Genomic DNA, 16688 nt, shown 5'->3' on the forward strand with positions numbered 1-16688 from the left:
AAAACTATAGACCGATTTCTCTTACAAATATAAATGCAGAAATTATAAATAAACTATTAGCTAGTCAAATCAAGCAGTATATTAAATAAATGAACAAGTATGACCAAATAGGATTTATTCCAAGAATGGAAGCCTGCATCCATCAACATTTGAGAATTTGTTAACATTTGACAACGTATATCATAATAATAATGAGTTTGTCAACATAAACTAAAAGAAAAACCCCAGAGGGTTATGTAAATAGAAACCAAAAAGGTTTTTGATACGATTCGGCAAAGCTGTTTCTATTACAATTCTGTCAAACAGGAACAGAAAGCAACTCCTTGAACGCTAGACTACGTACCAAAACCAACATCCACCTCCTTTTACAAGGTGAAATGCTCAACTCATTTTCATTTCTAGTAAAATCAGTAACACAGAGAGATGCCTGTATCACCATTGTTACTTAATATTGTTTTGGAAATTTTAGTTTATACAAGACAAAAAAAATATATTAAAAAGTATACCAATAAACATAAGTGGAGAATGTCCTATATTTTTAAAAAAGTGGTGAGAGGAGGAGACTGTATTCTCCAAAAATGTCAAAGAAAGGCTGTGGGAAAGTTCCAGATTATAGGAGGCTGAACAGCCATGGTGATTAAATGCATTACCTGACCCTAGGCTGGATCCTATATTGGAGGGGGAAAAGATGCTACAAAGGAGTTTATTAGGCCAGCTGACAAATCGGAGTGTAGATGGTAGATTAGATAAAAGTATCAGTGTAAATTTCTAAAATTGATAACTACTGTGGGTATATAAGAGAATATCCTCATTCTTTGGAAATACACACTGGAGTATTTGGGGATAACTTACCCTCAAAAGATCTAGAAAAGAATTATGCACATATATATACCCTCAGAGCAAATGATAAAACAAATGGGATAAAATGTTAACAGTTGGGTATGTGGATGTTCCTTGTACTATTTCTATTTCTGCAACTTTTTATAAATTTGAAATTGTTTCAAATTAAAAAGTAAAATTAAAGTATGCTGATGGAAGAAGAGATATAATTCTCTTTATTTACAGATGATATGGTATATCTAGAGAAACCCAAGAAGCTCTAGCTAAAACAGCAAACAAAACAGGATTAATAAGAGGATTTGGCTGTATACAAGATAAAGACATAAAAATCAATCTCTTTTTTTCTATTCCAATGACAATCAGTTAGAAGAGGAAATGGAGAAAAATATTCCAACCCCAATAGGGCCAAAACACATAAAATATCTGGAAATAAAATTTAACAAGAAAGGTACAAGAACATGATAAAATCATATCAAAGGACATAAAACAAGCCTTGAGCCAATGGAGAACAATATTGTTTTCCAAGACAGAATGACTTACTATCATAAAAATATAAATCCTTTTCAAAAGTGTATAGATCAAATGCATTCTCAGTGGATTATTATTTTTTCTGGAATTAATAGAATGATCTTAAAATTCATATAAATGTCTGAGAATATCCAAGAACAATTATGGAAAAGATCAGAGATGGAGAACTTGCCTTATCAGAAATTAAAACGTGCTTCAAAGCTACTGAAGGCACGTGGTAGGTGCTGGTGTGAGACGGACAAATGGATGAGTGGGACAGACTAGAGTCCAGAAATATCCCAGATTTTATGGGACTATGATAGCACAAATGTGGTATATTAGTTCACAGGGAAAAACAGAATTTATTGAACAAATGGTGCTAACATAATTGGGTATCTACTTAGAACATACCCACATCATAAACACAAATACATTCCAGGCATATTAAAAAAATTAAATGTAAAGCTGAAACAAACAAACAAAATACTAGAAGAGATTTTCTTCTTTTCTTTCTTATGGAATAATCCAGTTAAAAACCAGATAAGAGAGATGTCTTTAAGCAAGAAAAGAAATCTGGAAGCCATAAACGAAAAAATAGATATATTTGGTTATATAAACATTTGAAATTTCTGAATGGCAAAGGCACCATAAATAAATGCCAACAGTAGACAAAGAGTTCCCACCACTCACTCTGTACAGCTTGATGTGTAGGAAGATTTCACAGAGGAGGAAGGGAAATCTAAAGAGATAAAAGATATTCAGCTCCCCGAGTCATCAGGTGCATGCAAATCAAAGCAGACAGTACTAATTTTCGTCTATCAGATAGGCCAGATCACAAGAGAGAGCATACTCGGGGCCAGCCGGGATGTCGGGAAGTGGCTGCCCTCATACATGATTGGTAGGAATGTGAATGACAGCCACATTTCTAGGCAAGCAATCTTGCCCCACATCGTCAATATCTATTTGAAAATAAATATGCATTTTGAACCAGTGATTCCATTTCCGGGCATCTATCCTATAGGAATAAAGGCATCCGTATAAAAGATATATATATTGCTGTACTATTTGTAGCAACAAAACCTGGAACCGCACTGCATGTCTATCAATAATGGAACTATGGAATAAATCACAGTGCATCCGTACTATAGCCTGCTAGGTTGCTATAAAAAAGAATGAGTAAAATGTGCATATACTGACATGGAGGGAATCCTTGAGATGTTTTACGAGACTAACCTCTAACATGGGTATATTTGCCCATATACAGCAGGATCTTGACGTTGGTTATCTCAATAGGTGAGAGGCAGATAGTTAACTTTATGTGTCTTTTCTTTTTTTAATATATGAACTCTACCTTTCAGGCATTCACTATCTTTTTTTTTTAAGGAAGATTGGCCCTGAGCTAACATCTGTTGCCAATCTTCCTTTTATGTCCCCAAAGCCCCAGTAGATAGTTGTATGTCATAGTTGTACATCCTTCTAGTTGCTCTATGTGGGATGCTGCTTCAGCATGGCTTGATGAGCAGTGTAGGTTCCTGCCCAGGACTGCTGAGGCGGAAGGCGCAACCTTAAGCACTAGGCCACCAGGCTGGCCCCCATGATGTGTCTTTTCTTTGGTTCACTAGTTATGAGGAGCATGTTTTGTGGGGTGGTTTTTTTTAGAAATTTGGGACATGTTCAAGTACAGTGCAAGTGGTTATCACCATCATTACTATCATTACATCCCCTGCTCCCCACAAACTAGTGGCCTTAATGGCCAGGGAGGAGGGATGGATGGCTCAATTTCCCAATGGGGTGTGACCAGTGTGGGGGCCACTCCCCTGGGGCACCCCTTCTGGGGTTGAACCTGAGACAGGAGGGTTTGCAGCTCTGACAGTCACTGAGGGAAGCTCTGGCTTGGGCCCCTCCTCCTCCTGTGAAGAGCATGCCAGGAAGGCGACCTAGTTCCCCCCCAGACTACCTCTTTGGCCCTGTGGAGTGAGGACCCTGGGGATGAGAGGCTTGCCCCAAGAGGAACGCTCTGAGGTTGTTGCAGTGCTAATGCCCAGCTGTCTTTGGCTTCTCAACCACAAGAGTGAGCCCAAGAGCAAGGACTGCGAGGTCCTGAGAAACAAGTTAAATACAAGTCCTGGCTTCTTTCCCTCTTCTGCTCTTTGTGGGCCTGTGTCTCTGTCTGAAATGGCCACTGGCCTCATTGTCTGTGGAGGTGATGGTGGGCTGCTAACCTCAGGAGGAAAATTTCTGGACAGAGCATAGGCCAGTGTGGGCCTAAAAGAACTCAGGCAATGGGCCCAATAAAAACCAGGCAGCAGGGTGATAAAAAGTAATCATTTTATGTGGGTGAGGGAGGGTGGGAGGAAAGGAGAGTGGAGAGGTGTGTGTCCCTGAAAGACGAAATCAGAGAAAATGAACTTTAAATAGCAGAGAGATTACAGTCAGACACAAGGAAGAACTGTCAGAACCATCACTCCCAGGCCTGGAGAGTGTAGTCTGGAATCCTTTAGGAAGAGAACACCAGGCTGTATGTGTGCGCGCGTTGGGTATTTGTTTGTGGGGAGGGGTGGTCATAGCCAGCTAGAGCAATGCGTGTGGAGGAGAATTCCCGTGTGCAACAAGGAGCTTTGGTCCAAAGGAGCCCTGTTTCCCAGCTGCATACTGAGCAAGCCTGATTCTACCCACTCACACTGTTGGTTACTCAGAGGACTGCAGGGAGTGGGGATGGCTCTGTGCAACCTGTCTCCTCTGCTGCAGATTCAGCTGAGTCCAGCAAGGGGTCAGGCCCCAGGGGAGCTGCTGCACACACTCGGAGGCCTGGGGAGTTCTTAGCAAGCCTGGCGGGACTTGTCCAAGGGCGTGCTGGACCCCAAGGCCTCTCCTTCCCACAATGCCCAGGGTAGTCTGGGAACTCCTCTTTGGAAACTGTCTTCAGAGCTGATGTACACTCTTTTTTTTTTTTTGGTGAGGAAGATTGTCTCTGAGCTAACATCTGTACCCGTCTTCCTCTATTTTGTATGTGGGACGCTGCCACAGCACGGCTTGATGAGCAGTGTGTAGGTCCCTGCCAGGGATCCAAACCCCGGGCCGCCAAAGCGGAGTGCATGGACTTAACCACTACACCACCACGCCGGCCCCCTACACTCTTTGGAAAACTTTTTCCTCTGAAAGTTTGGGAGCAGCCACAGACATTTGGAACTAAGTCTGGTGGACTGGGTAAGTGCTTACTCCAAGGCTCAAATAAGGACTGATCTGAATCACAGAATATAGGAGTTGGAAGATCCTCTAGAGCAGCAGTTTTGAAGGTGTGGTGCCCAGCCCAGCAGCAGCAGCGTCACCCAGAAACTTGTTAGAAATGCAAATTCTTGGGCATCTGATCTGTTGAATCAGAACTTTGAGTGGGGGCCCGAAGGATCCCTCCAGGGGATTCTGATACATGCTCAAGTTTGAGAACCACTGCTGTGGTGAAATCTCTCTAGAATATTCCAGGCAGGTGGATGTCAGATATCCAGACTCTTCTTTAATGCTTGTACAACCTTGTGTGACTGTATGTGAGTGTGTGGGTGTGTGTGTGATTGTGTGTGAGTGTGCTTTTGTGAGATCAGGTCTGGTGGTATGGATGTTTAACAATCCAGAGGAGTCAGTTTTATACTCTACAAATTAGGATGGTAGCCTTTTCTGGGTCACAGACCATAGAAAATCAGATAAAACTGTGGAATCTACCCCCAGAAAAATGCACAGACACAGGAATACATACCTTCAAAGGTTTGCATACAATTTCAAGGGCCTTATTCCCTTAGCTAAGAACCTCTGATCTACACAAAATTCTTTCCCCAGATGTTTTTCTGCTTGAGAAGGACGGAAGCAGGAAGCATAATTGCCTGTGTAATTCACTGGGGGCAGAAGGTGGCGCTGTGGAGACAAAATTGTGGCGTTTTGCCAGAGCAACTAGAACAAGGAAAGGGGTATGGGACAGTGCAAGGGGGTTCACAGAGGTGCCTTCTCCGTCTCCTGAACTTATGAGACTATAAACTACTGATTCCTCTCCTTCCTTCTGCAAGGATCTCTGGGTGTCTCCATCACCCAGTTATTCTGTTTTGCAAAGTCACAGATGTACCCAACATTTACAGAACTTAGGGCTGGGGATCTATCTCCAGCCTAAGTCCACCCCACTTTACAGTTGAGAAAATGGATGTCAGCATAGGTACTGACTCTCCACACTGCAGTGGGTCCTCCATAGACTGACAGGCATGGTAGGGAGTGTGGTGAAGATGGGCGAGGGGGCAGGAGATGACACCAACTGTTGCATCAGGCATATTAGCATTTCTACATTCCAGGCAGAGCTATTGCTAGCTGTTCTCAAGTGGAAATAGTAATAATACATGTATCTGATTTGATTCTCATAACAACCCTATTATCATTTAATAGATGGAGACTGGGATTTACAGTCCTAGATAGATGGCTCTCAAACTTCACGGAGCATCAGATCACCGGAGGGCTCGTAAAAACAGATTTCTGGGCCCCACGCCAGGAGATTCTGATTCTGTCAGTCTGGAGTAGAGCCCAAGAATCTGTATTTCTAACAAGCTCCGAGGTGGTGCTGGTCTGCTGATCTAGAATTGACAGGTAGCTAGTGGAAGGGGTGGGATAAGCTGGGATTAAAACTCAAGAAGAGTTTAGACAAGACAAGACTGTCTGGCCCCAGTGCACACACGCATAACTGCTCCACCACACTTCCTTCCAGGCAATCCCTGACACTAGTGGACCAAATAGTAATGTCCAGATGAACATGGAATTTGTTTTCCAGAAATGAGTGAGTTTGATTTCTTTGCTATAGTTGGCTCAAGTTTTGACAGGTCCATATTTAGTCATGCTAACACGTTCCTTCATTTGTCTCATTCATTTATTCAACCTTCCTTTAAACAAACTGAGCACCTACAATGGTCTGGGTTCAGTAAAAGTGCAGTGTGGGGCTCTGGGAGCTCAGGATTAATAAAACACCATCCATGAACCAATAGGAGGGCCCAGGGTGTAGGGGGAAGGGGACAGGGAGGAGACATGTGGCCAGGCAGTAACCAGGGGCCTCAGATACTGCCAACAGACGGTACACAAAGCCAAAAGTAGGGACAGGCTGACTGCCCAGGGGGCTGGGAGAGGCTTCCAGGAGAAGGTGACCTCTCAGCTAGTCCTGGGGATGAGTCACAGGGAGGGGATGGCGAAACTGGTTGAGGAGGCAGAGGGTCAAGTATGTGCAGAGGCCAGGAGCCGTCAAATGGCAGCTCCACGCAGAGACAGTGTGGGTTTCTAGGTGGGGAAGGAAGCATGATGAGAGATGAGAGTGGAAAGGCACACAGGAACCCTAATGGAACGTAAGCCCTGTAAGGTGAAGGCACTGGGGAGGCACCGAAGTGACTTTGAAGCAGGGGAGTGAAGGGGTCAGGGCTGCCTGGCTGCAGAGTGGAGGATGGGAGGCACCGGGCTGGTGGCCAGAGGCCATGGCCATAATAAAGAAGTGGTGGGGTGGGAGATTGCTGACAGTGCATGGCACTGGCAGACTGGGGTCCAGAAGGGAGAAGTCAAGGGTGGCACCCAGATTTCCAGTTTGGGGGTGTATACCCCCCAGGGTGGGGTGGAGTGGGAGACTGAGGGGTGGAACTGGGACGGGGGGACTGCGGGGTGATCTCGTACCTTTGCAGGGCTCTTTATGCCTCGAGAATCCCGAACCCCAGGACTCAAAATACTGCCAGTGTCTCCCATGTTCCCCCAGTTCCCTGGGGGCATGAAGTCGCCCTCACCCCATTTCTATCTGTGAGGGCCCCTGCACTGCCCACCCATGCTGGCTCCCAGGCCGAGATAGTCCAAAGGCCTTTGAAAACCACCGAGCTCTGGAGAAAGGTGGCTGGCAGTGACATGCCGCCTCCTCTGCTTCATTTTGAAAGAGGAGCCACGAGAGCGGCAGGTGGGAGAGTCTCGCCCGTGAGGAATCAGACGCAGGCGTCCTACTGCTGAAGAAGACACACAATAGCCCAAGTCCCCCAGTACACGGGTGGTAGAAGCAGGTTTCCCAAAGCCCAGAGTGGAGCTCCCACTGAAAAGGCAGGAAGGGGAAACCTCAGGGGGCTGGGGAGATAGCTTGTGGGGGAGAATGTAGGGGTGGATGACAGGGGATCAGAAAGAACAGGGCAGGCCCGGGGGCCATCCAGGAGCAGTACAATTTAGAAGAAATTCTACACAGGGGTTGGGGAGCCCTGGGATTTGGCCTTAGTGCCGGAAAGAGGCGGAAGTCTTACCTTGACTTGGTCTAGCACCACCAGGGGCCCGTTGACGCTGCACACAGTCCTGTAGGCTGGGGGAAGGGCAAGGGTGGGTGAGGGTCTCACACCCAGACACCCAGACACACACACACACACACACACACACACACACACACACACAGAGGCATCCTCTGCCTTTCCCCTCTATGCACCACCCCCACCTCCTCCCAACCTAGGCCATCAGGGTCATTAGCTGTGACAGGGCCAGCCACCATTGCTGTAAGGGTCATGCCCCTGCCCGCAGGGCCCCCCGCTGCCTCGGACACCTGCAGGAGGCTGGGGGAGGGCCAGGGCAAGGGCAGAGGCCCCTGAGAGTCCTCCCCTCCCCCAGCCACGCAGAGGCCCGTCTCATCCCTGAGGCAGCTTCCCCTCCTGCCTCAGCCCCACCTTACCCACTCCTTCCTCTCTGACCCACAACATTTTCCAAAAGTTTCTGGCCCCCGGCCATGGCTGAGAACTGCCCTCCCCTGCTCCTCCCCAGGACCATACTTCTCTCACGCCACACTGATTGAGCACTGTGTGTGCGGGGGGGCTGTGTGTGTGTATGAGGGGTGCAGGCATTGGTGAGGAAAACCAGACTTGGTGCCTGCTCCCACTGCGCGTGGCTCTGCAGGCCCTGCTGGGGAGGCTCCCGCACTCCCCGGGTTCACAGGGTACCCGTGGGGGAGGGGGGATCAACAAGGAAGGAGGAAGAAGCAGAATGTCCCACAGTCCTGGTGGCTGGAAAGACCCGCACATGGGGAAATGAGCTCCACTTACAGGAAGCGATTGAGTTAGACATCAAGAAATACTTCCTAACTCCAGTGTTGGGGACCCCAGTAGAAGACGCATGGGCTGGCAGACAGGAAGCCTATTTTGGTTCCACTAGGGGCTAGTTGAGGGACCGAGGGACTGTCCCTCGCCCACAACCCTGGGTCCTGGTGAACTGCTCATGTGACAACTGAGATGAAGGAACTTGGCAAGGCAAGGTGGGCAGGGGTGTCTGTAAAGTTGCTGGGTCATTCACAGGCTGGAAAGACCTCAGAGGGGAGAGTGGTCCAACCTTCCTTCAACAGGCAAGGAGAACAGGGCCCAGAAGGGTGAAAAGCCTGGCTGAGGGTCACACTGCACACTTGGGCAGGGCAGGGGCTGGGACCCTACCTTGTGCTTCCCTTCAGACCACATGGGCTCCCAGGCACTTATGCTCCTGCTTCTAGGCAAGCCTGGCCCCAAGCCACTCCACACCGAGGGAAACCAAATGCCCCAAGCTCGCACCCTCCCCAGTCGAGGGGGAATACTCCTTATTTTTGTGGGATTTAAGTTCCTTTCACCGGGACGTGGGTTAGGAAGACCTACTGGGTAAGGTAATCCCTGAGTGGATATTTGCAAGGTTCTTCCAAGCTTAAGTCCTGTAGGAAAACTCAGAAACAGGAGGAGGGCGTGAGAAGATAGCTTCTTCTTGGGCCAGAGCAGGGGAACTCCCTCACCTTCCTGCCTTCAAACTACAGACCCGCGTGCACCTGAGCCGCCCTCCTCTTCTTTCTGCTTCCTCATGGGTTCCCATGGAGGAGGTGTCCCACCTTCCAGCCCTGGAGATGACTGCTCCCTGGGGTGAAGGGCTGGTGCCTTCCCCTCTCTGTGGCCTGCCTCTCAAAGAAGGTCTAGTATCCCCATTCTTTAAAACTACTCCCTCAGCTCCCGTCCAAGCCCAATTTCTCTCCTCCCCTTCACAACCTAGCTTCTCGAAAGCACGGCTCCATTGCTGTCTTCCCTTCCCCACCTCCCACCCATTCCTCACCCTCTCCAATCTGGCTTCTCTCTAGGTCACCTCTGGCCTACAGATCGCTAGATCCAAAGGGACCAGAGCGGACACTCTCTCCCTCAGCCCCTGGGAGGCCCTGGCCCTTGTGCCCCCACCTCTCTGGCTGCTCCTCAGCCTATTTTGAGGCCCCTTGGACGTTGGAGGGCCTCAGCGCTGGGACCTGGCTCTTGACATCTCACTCTCCTTCCCCTGGATGATCTGCTTCCCTTCCCTCCCAGCTCTTCCTTTCTTTAAGCATATCTATCAGATGCCTTCTAGGTACTGGGCTAGGCAAATAAAGGTGGCAAATAAAACATGGAGCCTACAGTTCAAAAGAGGATAAAGAGAAAATAATTTAATTACAAACTGCAGTAGGTGCAATGAAGGGAAAGAACGGGGTGGGTGAAGGAGAACAGGCTGGAGGACCAGACTGGGTGCAGTGGAAGGAAGCAACTTGCAGGAAGGGCCATTTGAGCTGCCTCTTGGAGATCAAGTGGGTCATCCAGCCAGCCCCCAGAGAGCTGGGCAAAGAGCATATCTGGCAGAGGTGAGGAGGCCCAAAGGTCAGAAAGAACTTGATGCCTTCGGGGAACAGAAAGAAGGGCAGGGCAGCTGGTGTGCACGGGCTCGCTTCCGGGGCGCAGGAGGACATAGCAGCTCCAAGAGACATGAGGGCAGGGGTGTCTGTGGTGTTCGTTGCTGAATCCCACCTCTTAGAATGGTGCTGGGCACATGGTAGTGTGAAAGATGACATGAGTGGAGTCATGTTAAAATAGAGCCAGAGCAGCCATTCCAGAGGAATTTTCTCGCACAACTTGTTTTCTTTATCTTCCAAACTGGACCAAACTGCCGACATTCCAAGAAGTCAGTAAAGACAAATATATCCTTTTTGTATGGACTGATGAAACTGGACTTTGCTGATGACCGGATCACTAACCAATCAAGGAAGGACAAGGCTTGCCTGATGATGGAATCTCAAGCCAGTCTATGAAGTACAAACCTAGCCTCACCTCATCTAGCACCAATGGACTCTTCTTTAATACAACTCGCCTCTTCCTCCCCTTTTCCCATAAAAACGCTGAGCCCCTCTCCTGTAATTGGGACACGTTTTGGGTTTCTACTTGAATCTGTGCCTCCCGAATTGCAATTCTAATTGCCCAAATAAATATTTGCTGTTTAAATTGTAGTGACTTTTCCTTGGTCAACACTCAGGAAATATTTGTTGGATGAATTATGGAAGGCGTCACCTGGTCCCACCAGCTCGTTCCCCTCTGTCCTACATCAGGACCGATGGTGCCCCTGGCACTTTCCCAGCCCCAAACCAAGTGAGTTTCCTTTCTCCCAGCCTCAGGGCTTGCTCCCCTGGCTCCTGCCACTCCTGTGAAGACAGAGGGCGCAAGGACGAGAGAGAGGATGCTCAGGGCTAAGGGGGGTGGTGGGCATAAGAAGACCCCAAGGAGGGAGGGTAGGGCAGAGGCTGGGCATCACCCTCCCCACCAAGAAGAAAAATCGCCCAGCAGTCACACACTTCCCCTCCTGCAGACGTGGCATTCTGATCAAATTCTCTGGATTGCTAGAGCCCTGTGGGGCGGAGCAGAGCCTGTGAGCTCGGCAGAGGGGGGTGGGGAAGTGGGTAGGAGGAGATGGATCCTGAGAACACAGGAAAGAGTACGGGGCGGAGGGCGCCGCATTTTAGAAAGCCCCGAGAAGAGCTGGTATCTTGCTGGACCTGGAGAGAAAATACCAGACCAGCCAAAAGGGCTGAGATGGCGGAAGAAAGACGCAGGGTGGGTGAGCCTCATAGGGCGGCGGGTGTGAGAGGGGAGGGGCCCGAGGTCCAGAAAGCCCCAGGGAATGGTTTCCAATTCTGCCTCTGGAGACAAGTCTTTCAACTTCCTCCCTTCGGTCACAGTCGGCTCCCCCCATTTCACAGCTTCTGCCGCGTGAAAGCCCCATTAACCCTGACAGCCAACAACTCTACCGTGGGGTGGGGCGCCTGAGGACTCGGGGAGTGATGGTGGTGGCAGGCACAAAGAGGGGAGCAGATCTGCTGCCCATCCCCAGTCCCCAAGGAGGAGGGGCTGGTCTTGGGGGAGCTGAGGGGCCGGGGGCAAAGTGCTTGCCTGCAGCAGAGCCAGGTCCTCCGGGCTGCCAGCTTCTCAATTCGATGCCTGGCCCGAGCCCAGGCCACACTGGGGACCAGCGTGTGGTCTCCAAGTCCCCCACCTCATCGCACCAGGCTTGTCTGTAAGCCACCTTCCCAGGCTTCCAGCAAGCAGGGTGCCTGGCTCTAGGGGGGCTTCAAAAATAGATGCTGGATGAATACACGGCTCCATGGTCTGGACACTTCACTGCGGATAATCCGTGTATGTGGCCATTTAGGTTCCGCATCGGGCTATTCACACCTTCAAGGACTTGCCCCCGACTGACTCCTGCAGCCCACAGGGTCCTCTCCCTTCTGATGTCCCACAGCGCTACCGGCTGCCACTGGAGAGGGCATCCTGCCCTCCAGCTTCTCTCTGCCTTAACGAGGCAGATGGTGTCTCTCCCCTCAGACTAGGGCTCTGTGTCTCTCCTGTCAGACTAGAGCTTATCTTTTCCTAGATGCTCTCTGGTTTGGACACAGCCAAGGTGGTGGCTGAGCAAGAAAGGTGTCGTTGCCTGGAAGCCAGGCCTTCTGTGCCCACTCCCAACTCTGATTGTGCCCATTGCACGGAATGGCAAACTGAGGCCCAGAAAGTCGGCTGGTTTCTCCTAGGGTATCCACAAACCAGGACAGTATCCTGGGGCACTCAAGGTTGATGGCCACTACCCCAGCCCTAGGACACACCCCTCGACCCTGGAGAGGTGGAGGGTGGGGGGTGGTACTGGAGGCAGGAGACTGGACCGGAAGACCTCTGAGGGGCGCTCCCTCAGTAGGCCTTCCTGAGACTTTGCAGACACTCCCTCCAGCTGCTCTGCTCCCAGCCCCCCATTGTCCTTGCTGACACTTTGGGCTGCACTTTGGGCAGCAGGCGGGTGGAGCCCCTCCCTGCCCCCATCTCCCCACCGCCTTCCCTGTCAAAGGCTCAGCGGGGCTCCGAGCAGCCCACTAATTAGGGCCAGCCCAGCCACACCTGCAGCGTCCTGGAAGAGGGCTGAGCCAGGCGCGCCCATGCGTGCCTGAGGCCAGGGTGGGGGCAAGCCCAGGGCAGCAGGTCCCACACCTCCTCCCCAGTCCCGCTGGAGGGATTAGGGAGGGAGGGCAGGGCTGGAATCTTAGACTCAGCCCAAGACCTTGCTGGGTGGAACTCCCGCAGTGTAACCTTCCTTGTTTTTTGGTTGAGGAAACCGAGGCACTCAAGCCCCTGGGCAAGCTAACTGCTCTCCAACCCTCGAACCAGGCTACCAGCCTGTCCGTCCTAACCTTGGCTCATGCTTGGCAACCCCCACCCCTGACCCTGGCATCTTCTGCCCCACATGACCAGATAAATCTCCAGCCACCTCCTCTCCCTGGGGAACAACTCTAGCTCGGAGGGAGGCACAGGGGTCCCTTCTTTCCCAGGGTGGATATTGCGAGGGTTCACTCCCCATCCTGATTCCACCCCACCCCCTCCTTTCTGGCCCATTCCTTCCCTCAGCCACTGCAGTGAAATCATTTTTATTGCCTCAGGCCTGTTTAGTTCACCTCCTTCTCTAGGAAGCCTTCTTCTGGACTCACACCCACCCATGGCTGAGCGAGCCCCCTGGCCCTCTGGTCCCCCCAACTCTCCCCCAGGCTCTTTCTGTCTCTTTATGAAGTTCTCCAGCCAGAAGTGCCTGGAGTCCCCAGGTAGGAGGCCAGGCTGGGGGTGGGGGGAGGGCAGAGAGGGACCCAGGAGTCTTGCCTCAGCAGTAGCTCCCCCAGAGGGCAGTAGCTCTGGGGGTCTCCAAGCCCTCCCTGGTCCACACCCGCCTGTGCCCCGCAAGGAGAAGACGCCTCAGGCGCCTGAGCAGAGAGGCGGGAAAGTGGAGAAAGCTGCAGGCGCAGAAGCACACCGAGGACTCAGCCTGCCCCTGGGCTGGGAGAGTGTCCGGGCTGGGCTGGGACTGGCCCCTGGGTGTACCCTAAGAGGACGCTGGTCGGCAGCAAATCGAAGGCAGCTGTCTGTATCATTGCAATAACATCTTTAACCCAGGCATTGAGCAAAGCCCGGAGGGGCTCCCCCTGCACTGACCCTTGTCTCTGGGTCAGCTCTTGGTGTGAACACACTTGCCTGGGTGGGGGGCCACATGGAGCAACACACGTGCAAACACGGGGCACTGCCACCCCTGGGTTGCAGCCTGGGTTAAACCTCCAGGGCGTCCTTTGTGCCAGGGCTTGTTGACTGTAAGTACAGGGCTGACTGGGAGGGAACGGGAGGGAGGGAAGTGTCTGCCCCCAGAGCAGACCCAGCTCTCAGCTGCCCTCTCAGGTCACTCCCCTCCCCCACTGGACTGCAAGGAGCTACAGAGCGAGCGGGGCTAGCTGGTCTAGGCCAGCTTTTCCCCACACACACCCTGTTCCGAGCCTCTGGCTCTGCTTAGAGGTGCCGGCCAGGCCGGTTTACTCCAGTGAGTTGGGCTGTCTGAGAATTCGAGAAGTCACTAGGCCAGGGAGGGTGACCTTGGACAAGGAGAGATGGGGGAGGGGGGGCTCCCTTTGGTCCTGGGGCCTTACTGGGTTCTCTGTCTCAGACATCTGGACTTGGCCCACCCCTGCCGGACCGGCACTTGAGCCACACCCGGGGATGGCCCCTCTGAAGCCTGCAAGGGCACCCTGCAGCCCCTGTGGGCACACACACTCCTACACCTGGGTGCCAGGCTCTGGCTCTCCCTCCACACAGACATGTGACATCACCCAACCACACACTCACCCATGTTCTCCTCGGGAGCCTGCATGCTTAAGCACATACACACATATGCTTACCCTCATCCTGCGTGCACAAGCTTGCACACACACTGTCACACATTTCCTCACTCTGATCACACACACTCGCGCTGTCACATACATATTTGCACATATCCTCACCCAAGTGAAGGTGGAGCCCAGACACACCGAGGCACCTGCCTTCCCCTGGTTATACACACAGGACACACACACGTTGACATGACACACATCCTGAGAACGCACACGTACTCTGCATTGCCACACACGTTCCCCAACAACACTGGTCATGCATTTCCTGGTGCTGAGTGTTCTGGTGCACATGCACATACCCTAAACACACACATTCACAAGGGAGTGTGTGCACACACACATACACACACACACATACACACACACACGCACTCTCTCAGGGGGCAGTTGGGAGCCCTCTCTGGACTTGGGGTCTTAGTGCAGGGTCAGGGTGATGACAGGGAGGTTCCTGCAGTGACTCGCCTGCCCTCTCCTCTTGGGTAGCCTGGGCTGGGGACCCCCATCTCTCCACCTAGAGGTGGCCCCTTATCCAGGTAGCCCCTTGTCCAGGTAGCCCATTGCATCACTCCACTGGACTGAGAGCCCCCTAGGTCTCTCCAAGTCTTGGGTCTTCCTCTTCCCTGAGCCTAACGAGCAGGACCTGGGGACCCAAGCAGCCCACCCCAACCTCACTCGCTGGGGGGTCATACTCACTGACACGGGGGCGGGTGATGTAGTTTCGGGTGACCGCCTGCATGTGCTCGCGGGCCGCGCCCAGGTCACAGCTACTGCTGGGGAGCCCCTCGGGCCTACTGTCTACCTTCGTGGCCATGGTGATGTGTGTGTCCGGCTGGGAGCTGAGCGCCTGAGCCTGCTGACGGCAGGTCCAACACTTCAGGCTCAGCTGGAACTAGAAAGAGCTGACTAGCCAGCCCCTGCGGTCACCCCTCCTCTCCCCTCCCCTCCACCCTCCTCTCCTTCTGAGTTGACTGTAAACAGAGAAACCAGTGCTGTGGCTCTGGAGCTCTTCCAGATCTGGGAGGTGCCCTAGGCCACCTGGGAGCAGGGGGATGGGGGAGGGAGGGGTGAGGCTGGCTTCTCTGACCTCTGTTCTTGGCTCTTCCTCTGCCCCCAACCTGCAGCCAATGTGAACTCTGTTCTTACTCTTGGAACCTCAGGTGCTCTCCCAGCCCCATGCCCCTCAGCCCTCGTTCTGGTCTCCCCCGCACACCCAGTTTCTGGCAGGCTGCCCTCCCCTCAGGTCTTCTCCTCACTGTCCCCCAACCTGCCCTCACCCTGCACCCCTTACCCTGGCCATACCTGGGTACTTCTTTCCCTGCACAATTCCATCATCATCTTTTTTTGAACATCTGTAGAGGGTTATCTTGGGCCAGCTTCAGTGCCACCTACAGGAAGCTTTCCCTGAATCCTCCAGCACCCTGGATTCACCACATCTGGTCTCTTTCCTATGTCTGGTCTTCTTCTGGAGAGTTCTCTTTTGTTGCTGCCACTCGGCTGTGAGCCCCCACAAGCTGAGCCTGTGTCTCCTCCATCAGACTTTCTGTCTCATAATATGGAGAGCTCCCTAAGTACCAGGGCAGGTCTCTCTCCATCTGATCTTACAACCCTGTCTCACCTACTTGTATTTCACCTCAAGAGCCCATGCAGCAGGCCTGCCCTGACATTTTCAGCCCAGGGCAGAAAATACAAATGGAGGAACCCGAGGCTAAAGGCGTTGTCCTGTCCCCTGGGCCAACGGAGTGTGGCCCAGGTCTGCCGGGCAAGGCGGGGTGGACCCACCCAACCCAAGGTCTGCTCCAGTCCTGCCATGTCTCATTCCAGCCTCAGGATTTCCCTGCCAGCACCCCACTCTGAGTGACTCAGGACAGCCAGTTTGAAACCAAACGTGTTTCCCAGCGCAGCCTGGGGCAGACTGTGCTTGTCTTTTCTCCCCACAGAGTTAAAATCTCACCCTGGATCCTCCGGTCTCAGGACCCACATCAGGTATCTGGTCTCCGCTCTCACAAGTCCTATTTTTTTCAAAGAATTCTCTTGGAGAGAAGGAGGCAGGGGTGGGTGTGACTATGAAGGGGAGCAGATCTCTGTGGTGATCAGTTCTGTATCTTGACTGTGGTATTGGTTCCACAAATCTTACGTGGGTGATAAAATGACGTGGAACATCATACACACATTATACCAACGTCAATTTCCTGGTTTTGATATTATACTATAGTAGTTGCAGAAGGTGTAACGACTGGGGGAAACTGAGTGAAGGGTACACAGGATTTCTCTGCACTGTCTTTGCAACTTCCTATAAATCTACAGTTATTGCAAAATAGAAAGTTAAATGAAAGTGTCT

At 51.7% G+C, this 16688-nt stretch overlaps 1 protein-coding gene across 3 annotated transcripts in view; it reads right to left on the minus strand.

Moving 5' to 3' along the window:
* The window catches only part of ATP6V1B1 (ATPase H+ transporting V1 subunit B1), a 28441-nt gene extending 13199 nt beyond the window's left edge, over positions 1-15242 (minus strand). For 2 of the 3 annotated variants that reach the window (XM_058550989.1, XM_058550988.1), the window contains exons 1-2: positions 15044-15241; positions 7629-7684 (exon numbers count right to left, since the gene is read on the minus strand). In XM_058550989.1, the coding sequence (XP_058406972.1) occupies positions 7629-7684; positions 15044-15161 (174 nt within the window). In that variant the 5' untranslated portion in view covers positions 15162-15241. Of the gene's footprint in view, positions 1-7628; positions 7685-15043 lie in introns of all 3 variants that reach the window. The other variant, XM_058550990.1, reaches the window with a different exon arrangement.
* Between the last annotated feature and the right edge of the window lie 1446 nt (positions 15243-16688).

This window comes from Diceros bicornis, chromosome 12 (genome assembly GCF_020826845.1).
Source record: "Diceros bicornis minor isolate mBicDic1 chromosome 12, mDicBic1.mat.cur, whole genome shotgun sequence".
Lineage (NCBI taxonomy): Eukaryota > Metazoa > Chordata > Mammalia > Perissodactyla > Rhinocerotidae > Diceros > Diceros bicornis.